The sequence below is a fragment of the Nymphalis io genome, chromosome 27 (genome assembly GCF_905147045.1).
Source record: "Nymphalis io chromosome 27, ilAglIoxx1.1, whole genome shotgun sequence".
NCBI lineage: Eukaryota > Metazoa > Arthropoda > Insecta > Lepidoptera > Nymphalidae > Nymphalis > Nymphalis io.
Window position 1 is genome coordinate 6,260,817 of NC_065914.1, and position 22,825 is coordinate 6,283,641.

General features: G+C 32.5%; 3 protein-coding genes across 3 annotated transcripts in view; 1 reads left to right on the forward strand and 2 right to left on the reverse strand.

Moving 5' to 3' along the window:
- Window positions 1-4,003, reverse strand: part of LOC126778802 (serine/threonine-protein kinase BRSK2) — a 41,208-nt gene extending 37,205 nt beyond the window's left edge. The window contains exon 1 of the mRNA XM_050502479.1: window positions 3,785-4,003. Within this exon, the coding sequence (XP_050358436.1) occupies window positions 3,785-3,869 (85 nt within the window). The 5' untranslated portion in view covers window positions 3,870-4,003. The remainder of the gene's footprint in view (window positions 1-3,784) is intronic.
- An 11,816-nt stretch (window positions 4,004-15,819) lies between these two features.
- On the forward strand, window positions 15,820-16,716 carry LOC126778937 (uncharacterized). Its single transcript, XM_050502691.1, has 3 exons — window positions 15,820-15,895; window positions 16,169-16,393; window positions 16,558-16,716. Exons 1-3 carry the CDS (start codon window positions 15,845-15,847, stop codon window positions 16,651-16,653), a joined length of 372 nt encoding a protein of 123 aa, XP_050358648.1. The 5' UTR covers window positions 15,820-15,844; the 3' UTR covers window positions 16,654-16,716.
- Window positions 16,717-20,761: 4,045 nt separating this feature from the next.
- Window positions 20,762-22,074, reverse strand: LOC126778899 (zinc finger protein 808-like). Its single transcript, XM_050502652.1, has one exon. It carries the CDS (start codon window positions 21,824-21,826, stop codon window positions 20,831-20,833), a length of 996 nt encoding a protein of 331 aa, XP_050358609.1. The 5' UTR covers window positions 21,827-22,074; the 3' UTR covers window positions 20,762-20,830.
- Window positions 22,075-22,825: the final 751 nt, after the last annotated feature.

The window sequence follows — 22,825 nt, forward strand, 5'->3', positions numbered from 1 at the left end:
ATAAAATAGCTCTCTAGTTTTCTAAGCAAAAGCTTTCCGTAGTAAAAATAGCAATTTTAAAAAGTAAAGCGAAACACTCAAGTCATTTTTAAGTATTTCGCGCAACTAAGTAGACGTTTACTTTGAGCTGTTTCAAGTTTAAGCCTGCAACATAATATTATAGCTTAAGCTAAATGTCAGAGTCGTCTGTCTATAAAATTACATTGTAATATGTAAAACATATTACATTTTGTTATTAAAATATAAAGTTTGTTCGTTTCTGCACTTATCTTGGAAATTTCGATTAAACTCTAATAATATACGTCCCTGTTTAGTTTGTCTGTATAAAATGATATGATTTGATCTTATTTTGCATATGATCTTTTAAGTTTATCTTATAAATAAAAGCCGAGATGGCCCTGTGGTAAGAACGCGTGAATCTTAACCGATGATCGTGGGTTCAAACCCTTGCAAGCACCACTGAATTTTCATGTGCTTAATTTGTGATTATAATTCATCTCGTGCTTGACGGTGAAGGAAAACATCGTGAGGAAACCTGCATATGTCTAATTTCACTAAAATTCTGCCACATGTGTATTCCACCAAACCGCATTGGAGCAGCGTGGTGGAATAAGCTCCAAACCTTCTCCTCAAAAAGTGCGGAGGCCTTTAGCCCAGCAGTGGGACATTCACAGGCTGTTACGGTACGGTTATAAATAAAAATAGACTTTCCTTTGCGAACATAGTGTAACAATCACTATTTCGAGATAGTTTAAATATTGGGATAGAACTTAGTTCCTTTAAAAAAACAATAAGAGAATGATATAAGAAGCTAAATACGATAAATATGTGGTAACCAATATTTCTTATCATGTCAAACACGAAAACAGTTGCTCTTTAATTTGGGAGTCGAATTTAAACTTGGGGACTAATTCTACTTACAAATTGTTACTTTATCGAAATCGAATGGAAGCGTGATCGTTGCCGTTTTTTTCCGTTTTCCTATTCTTTAATTTAATTATCGACTATTGCCATAAAAGTTAACAATTACGTTTGATTTTGACATAACGGTATATGTTAACATATTATCGGTTCGGTTCCGATTCGAATAAATACAAATGATTCAAAGTTGGATCGGAATTAAATCGGGAACGTATCGTAACCGTTATAAATTAGTAGAATTCAGCCCTTGGATACCATGGTTCGCTCCACATCGACTATTTGATGAATGGTTGAGCCTTTAACAGATTTAAGTAGTGAATAATTGCCATCAGGCGTCTCATTTCTCCTTGGCTTAGAGCTTTAAAAATAAAACAAAACAAGAATGGCCTCTTTTAATTAAAAACATAACGCATTTATAACGTCATTTCCAGCAAGCGCAGCCAAGTTTTAAAGCTTCAAAGCAAACAAACCTGATTGCTTTTCAAGGAAATCCCCTTACGAGAATATCTAGTGCTTGATAAATTTCCTTTGTAAAACTCAGCAAATATTTATTTCAATACCTTTCATCAAGACACTAGATAGCGGTGAGGGCTCTTTAAGCACTTCGATCAAAGGTTATTCTTGGAACGGCGTTAACTATTAAACTGTTGAAGAGTTAAAAAAATAACTTTCAGGAAAGTTAAGATGGTGAGAACGGAATCTTAAAGGTCTATTAGACTTGATAGTTGCTTGCATAGAGGAAGAGAGATAGTTGCTAATGTACTGGGGTAAGTAGATTCATAACCAACGATCACGGGTTAAAACTCGGGCAAGTAAATTTTCATGTGCTTAATTTATTTTTATATTTCATCCTCGTATTGAAGTTTGTCTAATTTTTACTGAAAATCTGCCACATATATATGCCCTTAAGCACTTAAAGATGGTGTCGGATTGCCATCCCTTCGGACAATTACAGTGGGTACAGCGATTGCACGTGTGTCTACAAAAGAAAAAAATTAAAAAAAGCTTATGAAGTCACCAACCATGGGAACTAAGATGTTACGACTATTATGACTGTAGCTACACTGGCTCATTGGCTTTAAGCTAAAACATAACATTAATAAGTATTGCTGTTTTGCGATAGAAAATGTGATAAATGGGTGGTACCCACTGTTTGCACAAGGCCCTTCCACAAAGTAACAGAAACAAACTATATATAAATGAATGAATACAATAAGAAATCGTTTAAATACACTGTTTTCTTTTCCAGGTCCTCTCTTGACAAATTCCTTATTTCAAATAGTTTTGGGGGAGTCTGATAATAAAAGAAGAGTCCAGCGTTATAAATACATAGAATAGAACATAGGATTACTTATTTATTTTCTCGTAATGTAAAATTAATTTGCATAAATTAATTTCGCTATATATTATAAAACAATTCCGCCGCATCTGTCTGTTTGTAAGCGATAAATTGAAAAACTAACCAACGGATTTCCATACAGTTTTCACTAATGAGCGAAGTATTTCATGAGGAAAGTTTAGGTGTATAATTAATTATGGTTTTGTACAAATTGGCTGAAATATGACTAAAATTATCTCCGACGAAACAGCGAAGCGCAACTACTAATATTATATATGACGGGCTGGTTGGCGTGGTTGGTAGATACTTGCCTTTCACGCCGAAGGTTGTGGGTTCGATTTCCACCCAGGACAGATATTTGTGTGCATGAACATGTATGTTTGTCCTGAGTCTGGGTGTAATCTATATAAGTATGTATTTACAAAAGAAATCTCAGGATATAATTATTATTATTATATACTAAAATCTTCTTCGAAACGCGCTGCAACCAATATATGTTTTACGTATATTTGTTTAGTATTTTTTTCAGTTAAACATTGCAAAAAATTCTCCTCATTTAATAGTATAGATTGCACATCGGTATAAGCATATATATACATATACATAGAATATGTAGCCTATCTATGATGTCTGAGCCCGAGCCAAGACTTGACAACACTCTTTGGCGTTCCTCCCCTCATCCATTCCTTATAGAAAACTCACAAATGTAAATAACAAATAAAATACTTTTCCATGTCATATATAATGTCTACTATATAAGGTTTCATGGTATGACGTCATGTTTATTTTTTCTTTAAATTATATACCTTATATGTCCCATATCCCTATTAAATTTCATTACAATCTGTTTAGTTGTTTTGTCATTTTGAGTCAGATTGATAATATTAAAAGTATCAATCCGTTATTTATAAAGACAACTGTAAATGCCCTAATCCTGGGCTAAGCTTTCCTCCTCTTTTGAGGAGAAGGTTTCGAGGTTACTCCATCACTCTGCACCAATGCGAGTTGGTGGATATACGTCCGCTACTTGCAGGTCTCACGATGTTTTCGTTAACTGCCAAGCAAAATATGAACTATAAACACAAATTAAGCACATGAAAATTCAGTGGTGCTTATCCTGGCTTGAATTCTGTATTACTGCTCGAAAGACATACTCCTGATCTGCGCCGTACCATGCGAGCGGCGAACAGGAAAATAAATAACAGCAAAAAAGCCTTAAGCTTCGTACCATGCATTAGTAATAATAGACGTACGTTATATAATATATACTTTTAAACAGAATTATGATTTCTTTCTTTATTCATTTATAAAAGGTAGGCGGCCTGGCAAATACCACCTAATGACATCGGTTCTGTAATGTAAGAAATTAACAATAACCTTGCAAGGTTACCGCGCCATTTTAGGAAATAAAATGTTGTACTACTGGTCATTTTATTATTGCTGTTTGGCGGTATATTTTGATGGGTGGTACCCAGAGAATTTAACACAAAGCCCAACCAAGTAATATATGAATCAATACCATACCTGTTTGACCTTTTCCAAGCGTTTTCTCCAATCTAAACGGCCCAACGTATTGATAGGCCTCCGCGGCCGTATTCGTCCCCTCCATCTTCAGGCTTGGTAACAGAACAGGTCAGAACGTCTCATAACGCGGTCAGAAACACGATGAGTTGAGTTTGAAACACGTGGCTATTAGTCCTCTTATAACGAACATTGTTTAATTTCGATTTATATTCCATACAACGGAACTGTTATACCTTAAATATTTGTAATATTTATTTGTTTAATATTAATTCAGTGCCTTTATTGAATTTAAAAAAGGAGATTATGAATTCGTTATATATTAATATTTGTTATGCATTTCGTTGAGTATATTATTATATATTTATAGTTATTTTTTTATTTTGTACATACAAATAAATATTTAAAGTAATTTCTTTATAATGATATTATTTAGAATATCACCTTTTGTTCAGTTCAGATTTATTATATACAATATTATATATATTTTTACTAATATTATAAATGCTAAAACATCTTATAGTTTTATACGCCTTCGCGTCTTGGTGAATCGTGAATGGAAAATTTCATGATGGAGTAGTCAACTCCATCATGAAGTTTTCCATTCACGATGTTAGGGGTAGAGAAAAGGACGTCGAGTATCTAACAACTGTCCCCCCCCCTCCCCCAAACACGTGGGTGGAGCTGAAAATGCGTAAATGTTTCACGGGATTTTCCTCTCATGTTAAAAATAATTATTGGAAGGTGATCCTCACCAGGATCGAATTCGGGTAAAATATACTATGAACAGCCGAGATGGCCCAGTGGTAAGAACGCGTGAATCTTAACCGATGATCGTGGGTTCAAACCTGGACAAGCATCACTGAATTCGTCATTCATCATGTGCTTAATTTGTGATTATAATTCATCTCGTGGTTTACGGTGAAGGAAAACATTGTGAGGAAACCTACATGTATCTAATTTCACTTAAATTCTGCCACATGTGTATTCCATCCATCCACATTGGAGCAGCGGTGTATAAGCTCCAAACCTTCTCCTCAAAAAAAGGGGGAGGAGGCCTTAGCCCAGCAGTGGGACATTTACAGGCTGTTACGATACGATACGATATCATAAACAAATAAAGACGGTTTATGGTTCTAAAAAAGTTTATGTATGAAAAATAGCTGGAAAGCTTTTATGCTTAATACAATTCATTATTTAAATCCTCGGGAACTAGGTTATCATTGGTATCATAAAATTTAGATTTAATTCGGATAAAATTATTTATTTATTATAATAGAAAATTTCGGAAAGGTTATAACCCTTTTATACGTAAAATTTATTTGACGCAATCACGCGAAAAATAATAATATTGAAATTAGTTTACAAAAGCTATCACGTTTAAATATCCGTCATTGTTTGAAATTGGAATTTATTTGGGTAGGCCGACTTACAATTAAACCACGTAATGGTAAGTGGTCACAATGTAAACTAAGTTTTTTAATTAAGTTTTTTTTTTAAGTTAAGATTGTCATAATTGACGGATTGAATTGTCCTGTGCAGGACATTTAGTGCGCTAACACAAGTACACTATTCCCTCACCCCCATAATCCGACGGACCCACTATCCGACCGCATAAAGATGGCGCAGGACAATTATTATTATTAAAGCTGTGATATTATAATTTCAATAATGGCAACAAATTTCGACAAAAGTCAATCGTCACATTGATTAATATCAGTGAAATTGTAATTTCTGAACGTTATAAATAAACTGAGTTAAACTATCATCAGGAACTCCAGTTTAACTTTCATCAACATTTAATTGTTACTGGTGGTAGGGCTTTGTGCAAGCTCGTCTGGGTAGGTACCACCCACTCATCAGATATTCTACCGCAAAACAGCAATACTTGATATTGTTGTGTTCCGGTTTGAGTGAGTGAGCCAGTGTAATTACAGGCACAAGGGACATAAAATCTTAGTTCCCAAGGTTGGTGGCGCATTGGCTATAAGCGATGGTTGACATTTCTTACAATACCAATGTCTAAGGGCGTTTGGTGACCACTTACCATCAGTTGGCCCATATGCTCGTCCACCTTCCTATTCTATATCTGCACACGAGAATTTCCAAACCATGTTACCTTTGCTTACAATATATACATACCACAAAACTGTGCTATCACTTTCTATTATTGATTTTCTACATATATATGTTTTTAAATATCCTGAGATAATCTACGAATTCTAATTTTTTTTTCATATGCCTAACAGTAATTATTATTATTTTTTAATCATTGAAGCCTTAAATTTAATTAAAATGTTAATTAATTAAAAAGTACCCTTAAAAGGAGGAAAAGCTATATTTAAAATATATAAAAGAATCGCGTGGGTAGTTTCTAAATCAAACGAGAGGTTTTTATTCAAGTTGCCATTCACAACTCGAAACAAGATGGCGGATACAATTGAAGACTTTATTTAAAAATAGAACACTTTTTTATCTATACTTATATTATATAATGTTCTAAATGTAAAACGAAGTATCTGTCTGTATTATATGTTTTTTTATAGAATAGGAAGGCGGACGAGCATATGGACCATCTGATGTTAAGTGGTCACCAACGCCCATAGACATAGGCATTGTAAGAAATGTTAACCATCGCTTACATCACCAATGCGCCACCAACCTTGGGAACTAAGATGTTATGTTCCTTGTGCTTATAATTACACTGGCTCACTCACCCTTCAAACCGGAACACAACAATACCAAGTACTGCTGTTTTGCGGTAGAATAACTGATGAGTGGGTGGTACCTACCCAAACGAGCTTGCACAAAACTCTACCACGAGTAAAATGTCCATTACAACAAATTATATATATATGCAGATAGCTGGAATCTAAGAAAAGGACTGTATAGTACGAATTATCCTACTCGAATTGAGTAGAAAAATAATTGTAAGTGTCCTAACACTGGCTGGCTTAGAGCTCTAAAAGTTATTTACTTATTCAAGAAGGTTTGAGCTTGTTCAACGACGCTTCTCATGTGGGTTTATTTTATACATTATACATGACAACTACGTATTTCAAAACAAAAATTATACATGTAAAACTCAGCAAGCTTTTCAGAATTCGAATACGCTGTCTTTATTACACCACGCTATACGGATTGGCGAATACACGAGATGAATAATAAACACAAATTAAGCTCATGGAAATTCAGTTGCACTGGTTCAGGTTTGAACCCGCAGTTCGATATAACAATGTGCATCTAATTAACTGAATACCAGCATCGCTTGCCAAGTTGGTTGAGAGTTAGTAGACTAAGAAGCTTAGCATAAAGTAGCCTATTAACTTACTCATTAAAAAAGGCTATTATTTAATTTATGCAAAATTGTGAACTATTTAGATTAGCACAATTGAACGTACAAACACTCCAGTTATATTGCATTAGACAGGATAAATGGTATTTTATCTAAAAACAAGTTATTTGAGTTCAGAACAAAATGTTATCAGCTTCAAATCTGAAATCTTGACTGAAATCTCCAAGATTTGGAGATTTTTATTTAAAATTGGCTGATAAATCGTATATGACAAATTATAAATAATGCCCGGACGATTTGATTTCAATAGTTGTTAACAAAGTAACAACTCGTATTGGGCATTTTTCAAACTGCTTGAGCATTTTTTTACAATGTCCTATTAATCACTTGGTCCAGAACATATATATAAATAAAACATAAGCACTGCGAAAACCATGATTACGTGATAAGCTAGCAGTATTTCCTCATTAAATCACAATTCCGATTCACTGGAAGAAAAATTTGGTATAAATAAATCGGCGAAGGGACAACTTACTTGCGTAAACCTAATAAAAGTTTGTTTTTTTTAAATTTATTAGGGCTTCCTATTGGAAATGTAATTGAGAAATCTTGCTCCAACATTATTATATAAATTTGATGGATAAACGAAATGTAATATATATATACCATGTTCCCGGCTAAACTTCATTCGGAGATTTTTTTGTGTAAACATTTTCGTGTTCGGTACACGATAGACTTCGACTAGCTGAGACTCCGAGCGTTAGTCGAGTGAGCGTAAGATTTCGAGCGTCAGATGACGTCAGCGTAATACACTTTATTTATACATTACTGTTCTCGTGTGTTACTTAGCGTTAACGCCGTTTTTTATCAATAAATTCTTCAACAAGATTGCTGGTGCTATCTACGGGGTGAAATATAATCCGGGTTATTTTTGTATTACGTATAAAATTTTCTTAATTTTCTTTTAAGAGTGTATTTGAATAGTAGTATATTTTGATTTTTACATTTGACAACGCTCTTTATTGACATTTGCATGACGAATTCTAGCAATTGTCAATATAGTTATCGAATGTTTACAAAAAAAAAAAAATTAAGTCGCTTTGCAATGGAAGCCGGGCTATTAGCTAATTTATTATTATAAAAATCTTAAAAGTAATATTTCTAAAAATTAAGTGGTGTATAAACTATATAATACAATTTATTTCCATCAGACTAATTAGCATATATGTTTTGAAGCTAATATTATAAATGTGAAAGTCTGTCTGTACTGTTATACTTCGGTTAAGCCACTGTACCGAATTTGATATAATTAAGCTTGAACCTCAATGATATAGGCTACTTTTTACCCTTAACCAAGACACAGACACATTATCATCATCATATCAGCCGAAACACGTCCACTGCTGGACAAAGGCCAAGGATTTCCACGTTGGCCGGTCTTGCGCTGCCTATAATATATGTATAATATCATAGACACAAATCAAGTCCTAAATAAAAGTCTATCCCATATGGTTACCGAATCTGATAAGAAAATGAGTTTATTATAATGTTATTCTATTTGAAGTTTTTAATTGTTTTTTTTTTCTATAATATTAAACAATACCAACATTTATACAATAACAAATTAAGTCGAACTATTAACTCATATAATTCATTGTAATTTGTATTTCGTTGTTACAATTCTATAATAAAATCTAATATCCGTAACTGAAACTATCGGAAACGATCGGATACTCGGATATAATCATTTGAAAGTTCTAAAACAGATTATATGGTTATTCTTATATCCGTACAATGATTCATATCTAGATGCGGTATTTCATATCCATAACACGCCTTAGATAAGTAGGTTTTTTTTATATGCGCCGGGAGGGCAAATGACTACTCCACCTGATGGTAAGTTGTAGTAGTCCAAACCCGAAATTGATTAATTATTATTAGAATTAACGGTATAAAAAGCTAAATGTTATTTAAACGCAGTAAGCGATTTAAAAAAATTATTATATAAATTTAGGGAAATTTCTCGCTTTTGTTTATGAAAATTGCTAGGTGATAGTGAATTGGGCCACATGATGGTCACCATCGCCCATAGACGTTGGCGTTATAAGAAATATTATCCACGCCACCAAACTTGGGAAGATAGATGTAATTGTGTTTGTAGTTAAACTGGCTCATTCACACTTTAAACCGGAACACAACACAGTATTGCGGTTTGGCGGTATAATATTTAATGATTGAGGTACCTAAACGAGCTCAGACAAAGCCACCAAGGAAACGAATGCCGTAACGTACGGCATTTTACTTGCCAAAAAAGGGGTAAATCCTCTAAGCTGGCTACACGGAGTGTTAAGCGTAAGTATACTATTTTAATATTCAAACGGATCCGAGCAGGATATTACATAAAGCAAGTCAAGTTTTAGCTTATTTGAAGTGTAACTCGATGTTTGGCTTCGAGCCAGGCTTTTAACATAATTTTTCGCCGATAATACCGCAATAGTGGTAGGATCGCTATTTACTATTTTTGTGTCAATTTGTTACAGAAAAAAAAAAATCGTTTATTTTTTTGTTTGATGGCTATAACTCATACTACTACTCTTTGTATAAAATCCGTAAATATGGAGGCCGTAAATATTAAATATTAATGTATATTAAAACATTATATATATATTAAATATTTACGACCTTTACTTATGAACGTTATTGCACGTGATTATTTATACAATGCTGTCTTCTTTCATCGAATGTCAAATCAATAATGACAGAGTTAAATCAATGTTTAACTAAACAACCGCTAGCCAACGTATATACGAGTAAGGCCGTAAGTTCTTAATGATGTAATTCCATTAATCCTCTAGATTTTAAAATATATTTATAAAAGCTACGGTATTATATATTTTTATTTATTTTTACTCTAATAATAAAAAAATACTACATTTGTTTGCAAAAAATAATGTATCTATCAATGAACATGTTCGCTATTTCGAGTAAGAAACGATAAAACTTTTGCTATTTCTTTACTAAATTTGATTTTTAAGTTATATTTATTATAATTACCAATATTATAACAAAATAGAGTTCTCACGTCTTAACTACTCAACCAATCGTCATGTTATTTTACATACACATTTTAAGGGGTGCATAAAAGAATATATGTTAAATTACACCTAAAGCCCCTTTAACTTTTTAATTTTCTCAAATTATTTCAGTTTCCAAAAAGTGTGCATTACAATTAGTTCCACTATGCAAAGGTCGCATTTAAAGTTAGAATTAATATTATTAAATAACTTGGTGATTAAATAATTAAAACATTATATGCCTGATTACGTACGTTAAATACTTCGACAAAAAAAGAAAAAAGAATAATTGGCGCCAAGATAATTGACAGGTGTATAATTTCGCGCCTAAAAAGTTTAATATGAATTTAATATATTAATTTTATTAAATAATCTTTATTGACCAACTAAATTTGGGTTTGGAATAATGGAATGCCTGAAGGCCTGTTTACCATTGGTAAAACAGAACTTCATGGAGGTCAACAAAAAATACAATACAAAGATTATACACATAAATGTAATATAAATATAATTAAATAAATATTTTAAAACGAAATATATAATAATAGGCGTCCAACAATAATAAATTCATTCGGTTCATGGTGTGTAAGATTATATTTACACTTAATATTTTTGTGTGAATTGCTGTTTTTTTCCACTTTTGGCGTCTATCTATGAGCGCAGAATATTCTGCCAAAGTAACCCATGTTTCTAATTTTTTGGCAGCTGAAAACAATGTTATTCACAAAACGCATTGTAGACTACCAAATGATTTTATATATGTCTGGTGTTATCTATTGTAATATTTATATTAGAAGATAGTAGATATTTTTAATTAGAACGCGTTGACGAAAAAATGTAATTAAGAATATCTCTCAAGCTTTAAAACTAAAATCAAATGTACCTATTATAAGCAACATCGTTTTAAAATTAATATGTCTATATAAGTAATTATATATTTTTTATTATTAATGTTGTTGTGTATATTATAAATGTTGTTATGGGAGTAATTACTTAAACAATGCTATTTTTTCGAATGTCAAATCAATGATGGAGAGAAATCAGTGTAAGGCCGATAATATTTAATGACAAGAAGAATAATAGGCAGAATGCATTAAAATATATAATAATAATTATTTTTTTTTTTTTAATATTAATTATAAGATTTTATTTAAAACGTGGGCAATGTCTTTGATGAGGCTTGTAGCTACATTCCTTAATTGTTTTGTTGTGGACTTTGTCGGTCGTTTGTCTTAATTATATATGATAAACATAATATTAGCTTTACTTACAATAATGTTGTGGTTTAAAATTTTTTGTATTACGTTAATTTTCTAAATAAATATGATTCATACATATTTATATATATATAAAGTAATAAAATACGAAAACAATCAAATATCTACAAAATTAAAGGTCGTAGGCAGAAAGCTTAAGCATTAGAATGCTACGACGCGCTACGATCGATACTGTCAAATTCTGCAATAGTATTTAATAGAAATAACAAAAAAAAAAAAAAATATTAATTATTATTAAAATTATTAAATTTATGTTTTTAACATGGCGCGTCAGGTTGTTATCAATCGAGTTATTAATCTGTTAATTTGAAATTATTATTTATATTTCAATATTAATTATTCAAGATGATACTTGGCTTTATTGATTTGGCATTTGTTTATTTTTTTTTTAATTAATAGGCACTGAATTAATTTTAAAAATAATGTATTTTAAAAATTGTTTTCTTAAAATTTGAAATGGCACTCACTTGAAAGGAACACTTTAAATATTCAAGCACTACATCTAATAATAACACTGAATTCCGCATACAACGTTTCGCACGTCACAAGAAAATCAATACGTCGCTTGAACATCACGCTTCGTGTGAACACAGCTTTATAATTATATTTTTAAAAACACTGGCTGAATATATTTTCATTCCCGCTTAATTGAATCTATATTTTTTTCTTAATTTGAAATCGTTACATAATTATATGTGGATAGTAAAATATGTTTTCCGTGTTAATACACTCGCTCGCGGTCCGTCGGGTGCGTTCGTGTGTTTCCGACTGGGGGTGGAGTGAGTCATTAGCCTCTGAGGGGTGGTTTTGCGTTTCGTTTAACGCGATTTAGATATTGTATGATTTTTTTATTATTGTTTAACACTTTTTTATATGCATAGAATAGATCATAAATCATTTTCTAAAAACAGATAAATTTGTGTAGAATGAAATTAAAGGAGCTTTATTAATATTCAAATCAAATGAACTAATACAGATAAAATAAAAAGAGAATGTACACTTATAAAAAGAAAACAGGTGCTAGTAAATAAATTATAAAGTTGTTATTCAATATATGGAACCTATTACAAAGTTCCAGAAAAAAGGTTATCGTTATAACCCAACTCTTTGGTTTATCATCTAATGCTGACACATTAGACGCATTATGTTATGGAATACAATACAATGTATTACAAAAATAAATCTATAACTTTAATAATAATAATGTCCTCCGACCGATTTCGGCCACGGCGGCCAATCTCAAGAGAGATTAGCCAACTGCGCAGGAGATATTACAGTGCACAAGTGTGTGCGCAAACACAAGTGCAGTCTCTATTCCCTAACTCTCATAATCCGATGGGACGGCAATCCGACACGACCGGAAAGAGTTCAGGCGCAGGACCAACTGCTTAACGTGTTTTCCGAGGCGCGGGAGTATACATATATAGAGTATACACTACACTTCCAACTTCCAGACTCCGGGCTGCCACAGAGAATTTTCTGACAGAAAAACCCAATAACTTTTTATTGGCCCGACCTGGGAATTGAACAGGACCCTGGCCTTACATCAAGCCACTAAACCGCGAGGCAGTATAACTTTAAAATATAGCAATAAAGCCTTCTATTTGAATCAAAGACATTAGAATGAATCAATGGCTCAATGATAGAAGAGTTCCTAAGCATGTGAAAGTCGTAGATTCGATTCTGACCCCTTAGTAGTGTCGTTCCTTCTCGATGCATAAGCTTTAGTAAATTAGAGGGTGTATTATGGTTACCATAAATCTATTGTCTTTGTTTATTTAATTATACATTATTTACGTAGGTATTAATTGTCGCCAAGTTAACTGTCATAGACAGTAAGGTATATCTCACGTAGCCTTGTTCTTATGAAAGATAATATTGGGATGAGATAATAGACAATTTATTAAGTTTTAAAGATTTAATATATTATTATACAGGCGCGAAAAAAGTAATATGAATATTAATATTGGATTTTCATTTTTATTCATAGTGAACTCTATTCAACTAGACAAGCCCTGTCATTTGATACCCATATTGAGGTAGTTGAGAAAAAATATGTAATCCGCCATATTGTAGCGGTGGCCATCTTGGCTTTACAATGATACAGAATATATTAAAATGTCAGAACAGAACAGATCAGAACTAAAGGTGTAAAAGATCAATCTCTCAACAGGAACAAATAAATAAACAAACCAAAAACAGGGCAAAGTTAAATAAAACCGTTTAGCAATTCGAGAACGAATGTGATAGTATTGTTTTTTAGGCAATTAAATATAAGTTAAATAAAATTATGTACTTTAATATACGTAACACAATAATCCGAATAAATGGCGAATCGATACTACAACAAATATAATTTGTTTACATTCATAAAATACATTATTATGCTATTAGTACATAACAAATGATTGTACCTTACCACCAAGTTATACGCATATACATAGAGCACGCCCTGCGTAGGTGTTCCCCTCCTCTTACCACCCGGGTTCCTTCAAACGAGGCGCGAAGAGGCATCTTGCGGGCCGGCAAGGCGGGGGCGGCTAGTGCAGAACATTCTTCCCGACTGTACTGGCCGTCGTCGCGTTTGGACTCTACTACCACTTACCATCAGGTGGAGTGGAGTCATTTGCCCTCCCGGAAATATATACAAAAAAAAAGGTACCATCAACATCTCATATTCATAACCGTAATGCTTAGTATTGTTGTGTTCCGGTTTGAATTCATTTTGCTTATTATTTATTTCTTATTAATAAGTTCCTAATGTAATACATGGTTGACAGTGACCATACGTCACAAATAAAATGTAACAATGAATATTAATGCTATTTTTTTTTTTTTTATATTCGCCGGGAGGGCAAATGATATACGCGGAGGAACAATTTAATGTCTTAACTGTATGGCTTTTTTATAGTATAGGTTGGTGGACGAGCATATGGGCCACCTTATGGTAAGTAGTCACTAACGCCCATGTCTATGGGCGACAAACAGACATATCTATACAAACAGACATATTCATGCACACAAATGTCTGTCCTGGGTGGGAATCGAACCCACAACCTTCGGCATGAAAGGCAAATATCTTTATTTTTTTTTATAGAATAGGAAGGCGGACGAGCATATGGGCCACCTGATGGTAAGTGGTCACTAATGCCCATTGTAAGAAGTGTTAACCATCGCTTACATCGCCAATGCGTCACCAACCTTGGGAACTAAGATGTTATGTCCCTTGTGCCTGTAATTACATTGGCTCACTCACCCTTCAAACCGGAACATAACAATACCAAGTACTGTTGTTTGGCGGTAGAGTATCTGATGAGTGGATGGTACCTACCCAGACGAGCTTGCACAAAGCCCTTCCGCCAGCTATTCTGTAAGAACAAACTCGAAACTCGCCGCATAAAACGGTCGTGAAATGTTAAACAGTGATATGCGACATTGACGACGATTTATAATTAAAATATGTGAATTATCGGATGAAAGCGAGGATGACGATGGCTATAAAATGTCTAGATTTGAAGACGTTCAAGATTAAAAATTACGTTTTAGTATGTATAATATTAATTTCCTATAAAAATAAAAAAATATAAAAAAGTATTTGTTTATTTATTTAACTGCTGACGGTACAAACGCAAGAACGTTTCTAAACTGATTTAGCTGTGACTTATGTCATAATCATTTAAAAATTGTAAGGTAGACGAGATTTAAAAAATCACCGTGTCATTTAAATAAAGACTGTTTATACTTATACCTATTTGGTTTTAGTCTTAATAATCATTGACCTTTACTTGCCCTCAAAAACAATCCTTACCTATTATAATAAATACATAGATTAAAAAGAATACTAAGCAGTGTACTGTTTACATATTCATTATATATTTTAATTCAAGTTCAGATTCAAATTATATTGTTATTAATCAATGTTTTATTTACCATTCCAACATTTAACCTCAGATGTTGTAAACGTTTGTATAATATTAAAAAAAAAATGCACGATTAAATATGTTGACTAGATATATTTAGTAATACCTACCCATACAAACGATACTTGCAGGCTATTTTTATTAATTTCATTTCTTTTGGCGATAATTTGACTGGTATTTAAATTGCTGCTTTGTGATCGGTTGACGCTCATAATATGTATTTTCATTAAATAACGGAAATTAATTTTTCGTATTTGATTGGAGTAAAAATATATCGAAATTTAATAATAATAAAAGGATATTTTAGATTATACTGTTTTAATGAAATCGTAGATTAATGAGGATTGGCTGAATAGTATTTTTTTTATCAGATATTCGTCCAGTAACGAAACAAAATACCTAATTCTACGAATACCAAATTGTAGAAACTCTAATCACGATTCAAAATGTTTACAACCTCTGGATAATACATTTAATAAAAAAAAAACAGAATATTGATGTTTGAGAACGTTCAAATTTACTTTTATTTTACATTCGTTCGCTTTACGGTAAGACAGTATTTGTTTTATTTTTATTTATTTTATTAACTTCTAGTTACGTTAAGAATTATTAAAAAAAATCGTAATTAATAAATATTTATATAATTGTGAGTGCTTCATTTAATTCGGAAAATGATAAAAGTATTTTTTTATTACATATGTAACGCAATTTAAAAAAAAAAAACAGTTAAGTCTCTGGTTCCTGAGCATAAACGTGCATTACAGAATACTGTACGATACGCTAATGCAAAATTGTTATTATTAAATTGTTTTTTTTTTCAGTCAGCAAAAATGCCGTACAATCGTTACATTCAGATTTCAGAGGAGAGGTATAACACCCTGATTAATCGTTACAAAAAATTTATAGAAAATATCGACAAAGTCGACCAGGAACCAATAAATATCTTTGACCCATTACCTAAGCAGTTTCTAGACGAATTGCAGGTGATCAGAGATGTCAGTAAGGAATTGGCAATAAAGAAGGATGAAGATCTGAAAAAGGCTGATGTGAGTTTTTTTTATTCCACTTTATCTGCATACGTGCGAATTGAAACTAAATGTCTAATTTCAGAATTTTTTAAGCAAATTCCTAACAAATAAAAAAAGGGCTGATATTTAATTATTTTTGCGTGTTACCAGAGTATAGGTGTAATGAGAAATATTTTTTTTAGAATCACAAAGAAGCCGAAGTAAAGGTTGCTGCTGCTGAAACTGCTGAAAATGAAATAAAAATAAATGGCACAGATAAAACTCCAACGGAGGTCTAAAGTTTAAGTTATTTAACCATATTTTCCATGTTAACATTATTTATATAGTAAATTGTGACGTAATTGTGTTTTTATTTTTGCCCATGACTTTATTTTTTAGTGAATTAATGTTGATAGAATAAACAAAAAACATATTTTTTTTATAAATAGTAGTTTCGTATAAGACAGTGATAATGAAAATACATTTCAAAATTATGCCCGTGTAATAAGTTAAAATAATATATTTTTAGCGTTTTATCCTATTAAAACTAGCTTAAACAATTTGGGCCTTTTTTTATCGCTGCAAAAACGCGTTACTCGTTTCCACGGGAACAGTGGGGGGGGGGGGGGGTACCAAGGCGCCGAGTGCGCCCCGAACATCGGAATACCCACTAAAAAACCAGCGGTACCCTTTCAGTCTTGACGAGGAGCGCCACGGGATCGTTTCGCATGCTACCGTGACGTTCTGAGAAAACAATTTGGGTCTATGCCAATGTTTTTTTTACAAAATTAAATAAGACTACTTTGCGTAAATATATATATTATGTTCTCTTTTCCTTTTCTCACTGTTCGACGACGTGGCAATCCGACATCTTCAGCAGAGGTACAATGGCATTATAAGCACTCTCAGACATGAGGTGAAATTCTAAGAATTGAATTTATAAAAAAAAACTCAATTATTTTTAGTAGGTTCTAATTCGTAATGAGCAACAAGCAACTAGATAAATTAAGCACTTTTAAGTTATCAAATTTACAAAAATGGAGTAACTAACGTAAATTGTAACTCACATTTTATTTGTAGTCATATTGAAATTTTCACAAACAATTATAATTGTAATTGTAATGCTATATATATTACAATTACAAATAATTCAACATACAATAAAACAATGACTCCTAAATGTAATAACAATGGTTGTCGCCGACCTCAAAGTAACTGATTGGGTTGGTATTATTGTAAATATCTAAATAACAATAATTTTACAAATTGTAAATTATTAAGTTGGTGTTTATTTCAAAATGGTTAGCAAGCCTCATTTTAAAGCACGATATCACAGCTTTAAGTAGGATTCGCATTTTACTGGAAATTAAAATGTCTACACAATATTTAAAGTCCATATTTGGATATGAGAATTGGTAACACGTTCGTCGAATGCGAGCGCTCATTGGTACGCGCGATCCATGCAAATATGAACTTTACTTGTTGTGTAGACACTATAATTTCCTTTAACACATGAAAAATGCGCTGCGGCGCGTTAAATATGTTCGTAATTTAGTGTTTCTAAACTTAAAGAGCATTGAAATATTCCGTTTTAAGGCAATATATAACTTATGTTATTAGCATTTTGTATTTTACAAATACATTATTTAGGTGAATGATTTATTTTCTTTAACATTAACTAATTATTTTCAATTTTACTAGTTAAATATATAAATAATTCTAAAATATTTATTAATAATTGTAAGAAACTTTTGTTTCATTTACAGTGGATCCTCTTAAAACAATAAACTAGTGCACGGCGTGCACGCACGCTTGGTTAGACAGACATCAATAAAAAAAAACCTATTTAACAATATGTCATTGTTGCTTATGTCCGTTCTTAGTAATATTATAAATGCGAAAGTGAATTTGTCTGTTACGCTTTCACTTATAACTACTCAACCGAATAGTTAGGGGTACAAAAAAGAACGTAGAGTACCTCACATCTCCCCCCCCCCCCCCCTCACACGCCAAGCCACGGGCGTAAACCAGTTATCCATAAACAACTATTATGCCAAAACAAGTGTACTTACTATATTCGTCCACGTTATATTTATACAATTTCATTAATTTTCTTTCTCAAAGGGAGCAGATCGCTGAAGCGATCAGGGCCCCCTTGCATGTTTTTAACCAGCTATTATAAAGCTTATAAATAAATACCGTTTATAGTGCTTTCGGTCTTTGGGGTCATAGTCTGAAGCTATATAACTTATAATTTTCTCCAATAAATATATTAACGCAATTATTCAAACAAGACTGATAGTTACTCGAAAATGGCACTCAACAATGCAAACTCTCTTAGCTTTTAAATATAAATAAACGACTAGCCCAGCTTCGCACTAATTAGACATATTACACTGTACTTGTAGATGGTTTGAGAGCAACAATTACGCCACATATTGTTTTAATATTACTTTATCGATTTATACAGCTCACAAAATATCAAGAGCACATTTTTGCCACAAACGTTACACATTATATTTATATGCATTTAACACCCAAGCCTTCGATTAAAATCAATATATTTAAAATGGAATGAAAATCGCAATACTTCCTAAGGTCATGACGAACATGCATACAAACGAGGAAGGAGGCTTGATATATTAAATAATTTGTTAAGTCATTCAAATAAAAAATAAGTTACTCAAAACAAATATAATATTTCATTTTACTTGGGGGTAGGGCTTTGTGCAAGCACATGTGGGTAGATAACTAGGTATCACCCATACATCAGATATAATACCGCAAAATAGCGGTAATTAGTATTGTTCCGGATTAAAGGATGTAACTACAGCTACAGGCACAAGGGATATAACGTCTTCGTTCCCAAGGTTGGTGGCACATTGGCGATGTAAGTAACGGTTAATATTTTTACATCGCCAATGTCTATGGGCGGTGATGAACACTTAACATTAGGTCCATTTGTACGTCTGCCTGCCTACAACATAAACAAATATTCAACATATAAGTAAATAAAATATAAGAGCATTGATATTAATAATATTAATGTTATTTTCCACTAAACGCCAAAAAATTAGAATTAAATAAAAAAATTAAATATAAAAGAATACCTGTAAAAAGTTTAATAATCAAATGTTTCTTGGCCCTTTAACTTTATTATAAGTATCGCGTCTGGAGACAGCAATTTCAGATTAATCGGACCAGGGAAAATCTTTAAGACCCTTTCGTCAAGTAGGAAATGAACCGATGATGAAATGCCTGAATAGATCTTCAAAATTTAGAGCTAAGAATCATCTCGATTACATCAGGTTTCAAACAGAAAAAAAATATATCAATATCATTCATTTGTTTGAGAGCTATGATGCCATAGACATGCACTGATATACAGATGATAAACTTATAACACCCCTCTTTTTATATCAGGGCTATATATTATGCAAATTTAAATTCATCTTATTTTGTGCTGTTACAACAGACCTTGAATTGAATTCTTCATGTGCCATAATTAAAAAAAAAACAAAACACAAATATAAATAATATCTTTTTTAGAAATCATAGACATAAAATTAAAAAAAAAAGGTATATTTGACTGAAGGACCTTGCTGTTAATATATGTATGTCTTTGCCCCAATAAAACTGCAGAACTAAATTGTAAAATAAAACAACTTTGCATATGACGAGCCGGTTGACGTGGTAGGTAGATGCTACTGGTGGTAGAGCTTTGTGCAAGCTTGTCTGGGTAGATACCACTCACTCAGATATTCCACCGTAAAATATCCGGTTTGAAGGGTGAGTGAGCCAGTGTAATTACAGGCACAAGGGACATAACATCTTAGTTCCCAAGGTTGGTGGCGCATTGGTGATTTAAGCGATGGTTAGCACTTCTTACAATGGGCGTTAGTGACCACTTACCATCAGGTGGCCCATATGCTCGTCCGCCTTCCTATTCTATAAAAAAAAATAAAGATATTTGCCTTTCATGCCGAAGGTTGTGGATTCGATTCCCACCCAGGACAGACATTTGTGTGCATGAATATGTCTGTTTGTCCTGAGTCTGGGTGTAATTATCTATATATATAAGTACGTTTTTACATAAGAAAAGTAGTTTATGTTGTATATCAGTTGTCTGGTTTCCATAGTACAAGCTCTGCTTAATTTGGGATCAGATGGCCATGTGTGAATAATGTCCCAGGATGATGTATCCTTCATATAAATAAACAAGTACTAAACCAAATATATATCATTAACATAATATAGTACAGTATATTACGTTAGTTAATTTTATTATAAAATTCCATTAAGAAGGAACTATTTAAATTATTCTTGTTAAAAGAAAATTCATGTCATCACAAAATCCTACTTGTTATAATATTGTTTTGATAAAAACTATATGAAAAAAAAAACATATTAATGTTAGCATAAAAAAGTATAATTATTCATTAATAATACATGATAGTTATATAACTAATCTTACAGCTAAGAATTGTCTGTCATTACGTCTTCATCTTCCTCTTCTGGCTCTGCTAGATCCGGGTGACATACCCGAATATGTAAATTGAGATTTATTTTAACAATAAAGCTTTTACCACATGTCGAACATTTATGTGGACGTTTTACATCGTCATCGATAGTTGAGGGATGAGCTCTTGCAATATGAGTACGTAGTAACGAAGAATGAAGAGTTCTATCACACTGGGTACATTTCACGTGACAGTCCATTGGCTGTCCTTCGTGCGTCTGACGATGCTTCTCCATTGTAATTTTCGATACAAACAACTTTTGACAGAAATCGCATTTGAAATTTTTAACTTTCGTATGTTTTTTCATATGAATTTTTAAACAATTCTTTGTAGGGAACATCTCGTCACATTTTGAACATTTAAATTTTTTTATATCATTATGTAATTGCATGTGTAGTTTAAGATATGCTTGCCCTGTAAAGTTTTTATTACATATTTCGCAGTTTATCGTACTTGTCGCCGAATGTGATTGCATATGACTCTTGAGGAACTGTGCTGCGACAAAACTACGATCACATACTTGACATATGTATTTTTTTGATGCATTACCTTCGTGCTTGCTGCGGTGGATGTCGAGATGGTATTGCGAGTTCACTTTCACGTCACATTGATCGCATTTAAATTTACGACGCTTCTTCGGACCTTCCTTAATAATTGGCGGCTCTGGTTCCATAACTGGCGTGTCCTTGTCATTTCCGTGAAACTTTTTATGCAACATCAAATACTCCATGCCCTCGAATGCTAAATCACACACATCGCAACGATATCTTCCTTCACTTTGTTGCTTAATTTCGTATGTGATATTATTGTCCTGACCATTGTAAGCCTCTGCCATTTTTTCGCGCTTCACAGATGATCTATTATCGTTCAGTATTTGTTTGTCGCTACCGGCCGGCTCCATCATACTTTTAATCCAATGGTCAGTAATTCCAACCCCAGACTTTGTCTCCATTTGCAGTGACGCTATGGGGACATTTCAGTGACTCGAATATTGATCCGTAAATCTACTTAATGCTTCCATAAAATAACTCCTAACTTTATAATACTAGTATTGTTGAAGCAATTAACGCATTGTTGACATGATTGTATCCGAAAATTTAAAACTTTTCCGAAGTGAAACACAAAAGCGAGCCTTGTTACAGTACCATAAATTCCAAAAGAGAAGCGAAGCGCGTTGGTTTTTTTTCTTTAGAGCTAATGACAGCGATAACTTTTTAACATTGACATCGTTTTGGTTGCAAGCTTAAAAAAAGAAATATCTGAATGCTTCTCAATTGTCTTAAAAAGATTTTGTATGCTTTTAATACCTATTGTTAATAATAAAATGTTTTTTATTGCCTTAATTCATTACTTATAAAAATAAAAATGAAATTGTTGTTATTTTAATAATAAAAATATATTCTACAACTATCACTGTTTTAAAATAGTAGTATGTGTATACCAACATTTTTTTAATTTGTTTGGTTCTTAATAAAAATCTCATATGTTATATATTTTTGTATTATTTTAAGTCTTCATAAAACTCTCAGTGGGGTTAACTAAAACAAAAAATATTTTTTTTTTTTTTTTATAGAAAAGGAAGGCGGACGAGCATATGGGCCACCTGATGGTAAGTGGTCACCAACGCTCTTAGACATTGGCATTGTAAGAAATGTCAACCATCGCTTACATATCCAATGCGCCACCAACCTTGGGAACTAAGATTTTATGTCCCTTGTGCCTGTAATTACACTGGCTCACTCACCCTTCAAACCGGAACACAACAATATCAAGTATTGCTGTTTTGCGGTAGAATATCTGATGAGTGGGTGGTACCTACCCAGACGAGCTTGCACAAAGCCCTACCACCAGTAATATAGTATTATGTCAACACAATTGATTTTTCCCTTCAGAGGTAAATTTTAAGTCACCTATTCTAGTCACCATTGAATCAAATTTTTAAATTAATATT

Bases quoted from the DNA above. Each gene is read 5' to 3' on its own strand.
- LOC126778937 (XM_050502691.1), top strand. From the start codon at position 15,845: ATGTTTGAGAACGTTCAAATTTACTTTTATTTTACATTCGTTCGCTTT. The intron at 15,896-16,168 runs GTAAGACAGTAT...TTTTTTTTTCAG, and splicing joins TTACATTCGTTCGCTTTACG to TCAGCAAAAATGCCGTACAA. The intron at 16,394-16,557 runs GTGAGTTTTTTT...TATTTTTTTTAG, and splicing joins AAGATCTGAAAAAGGCTGAT to AATCACAAAGAAGCCGAAGT.
- LOC126778899 (XM_050502652.1), bottom strand. From the start codon at position 21,826: ATGGAGACAAAGTCTGGGGTTGGAATTACTGACCATTGGATTAAAAGT.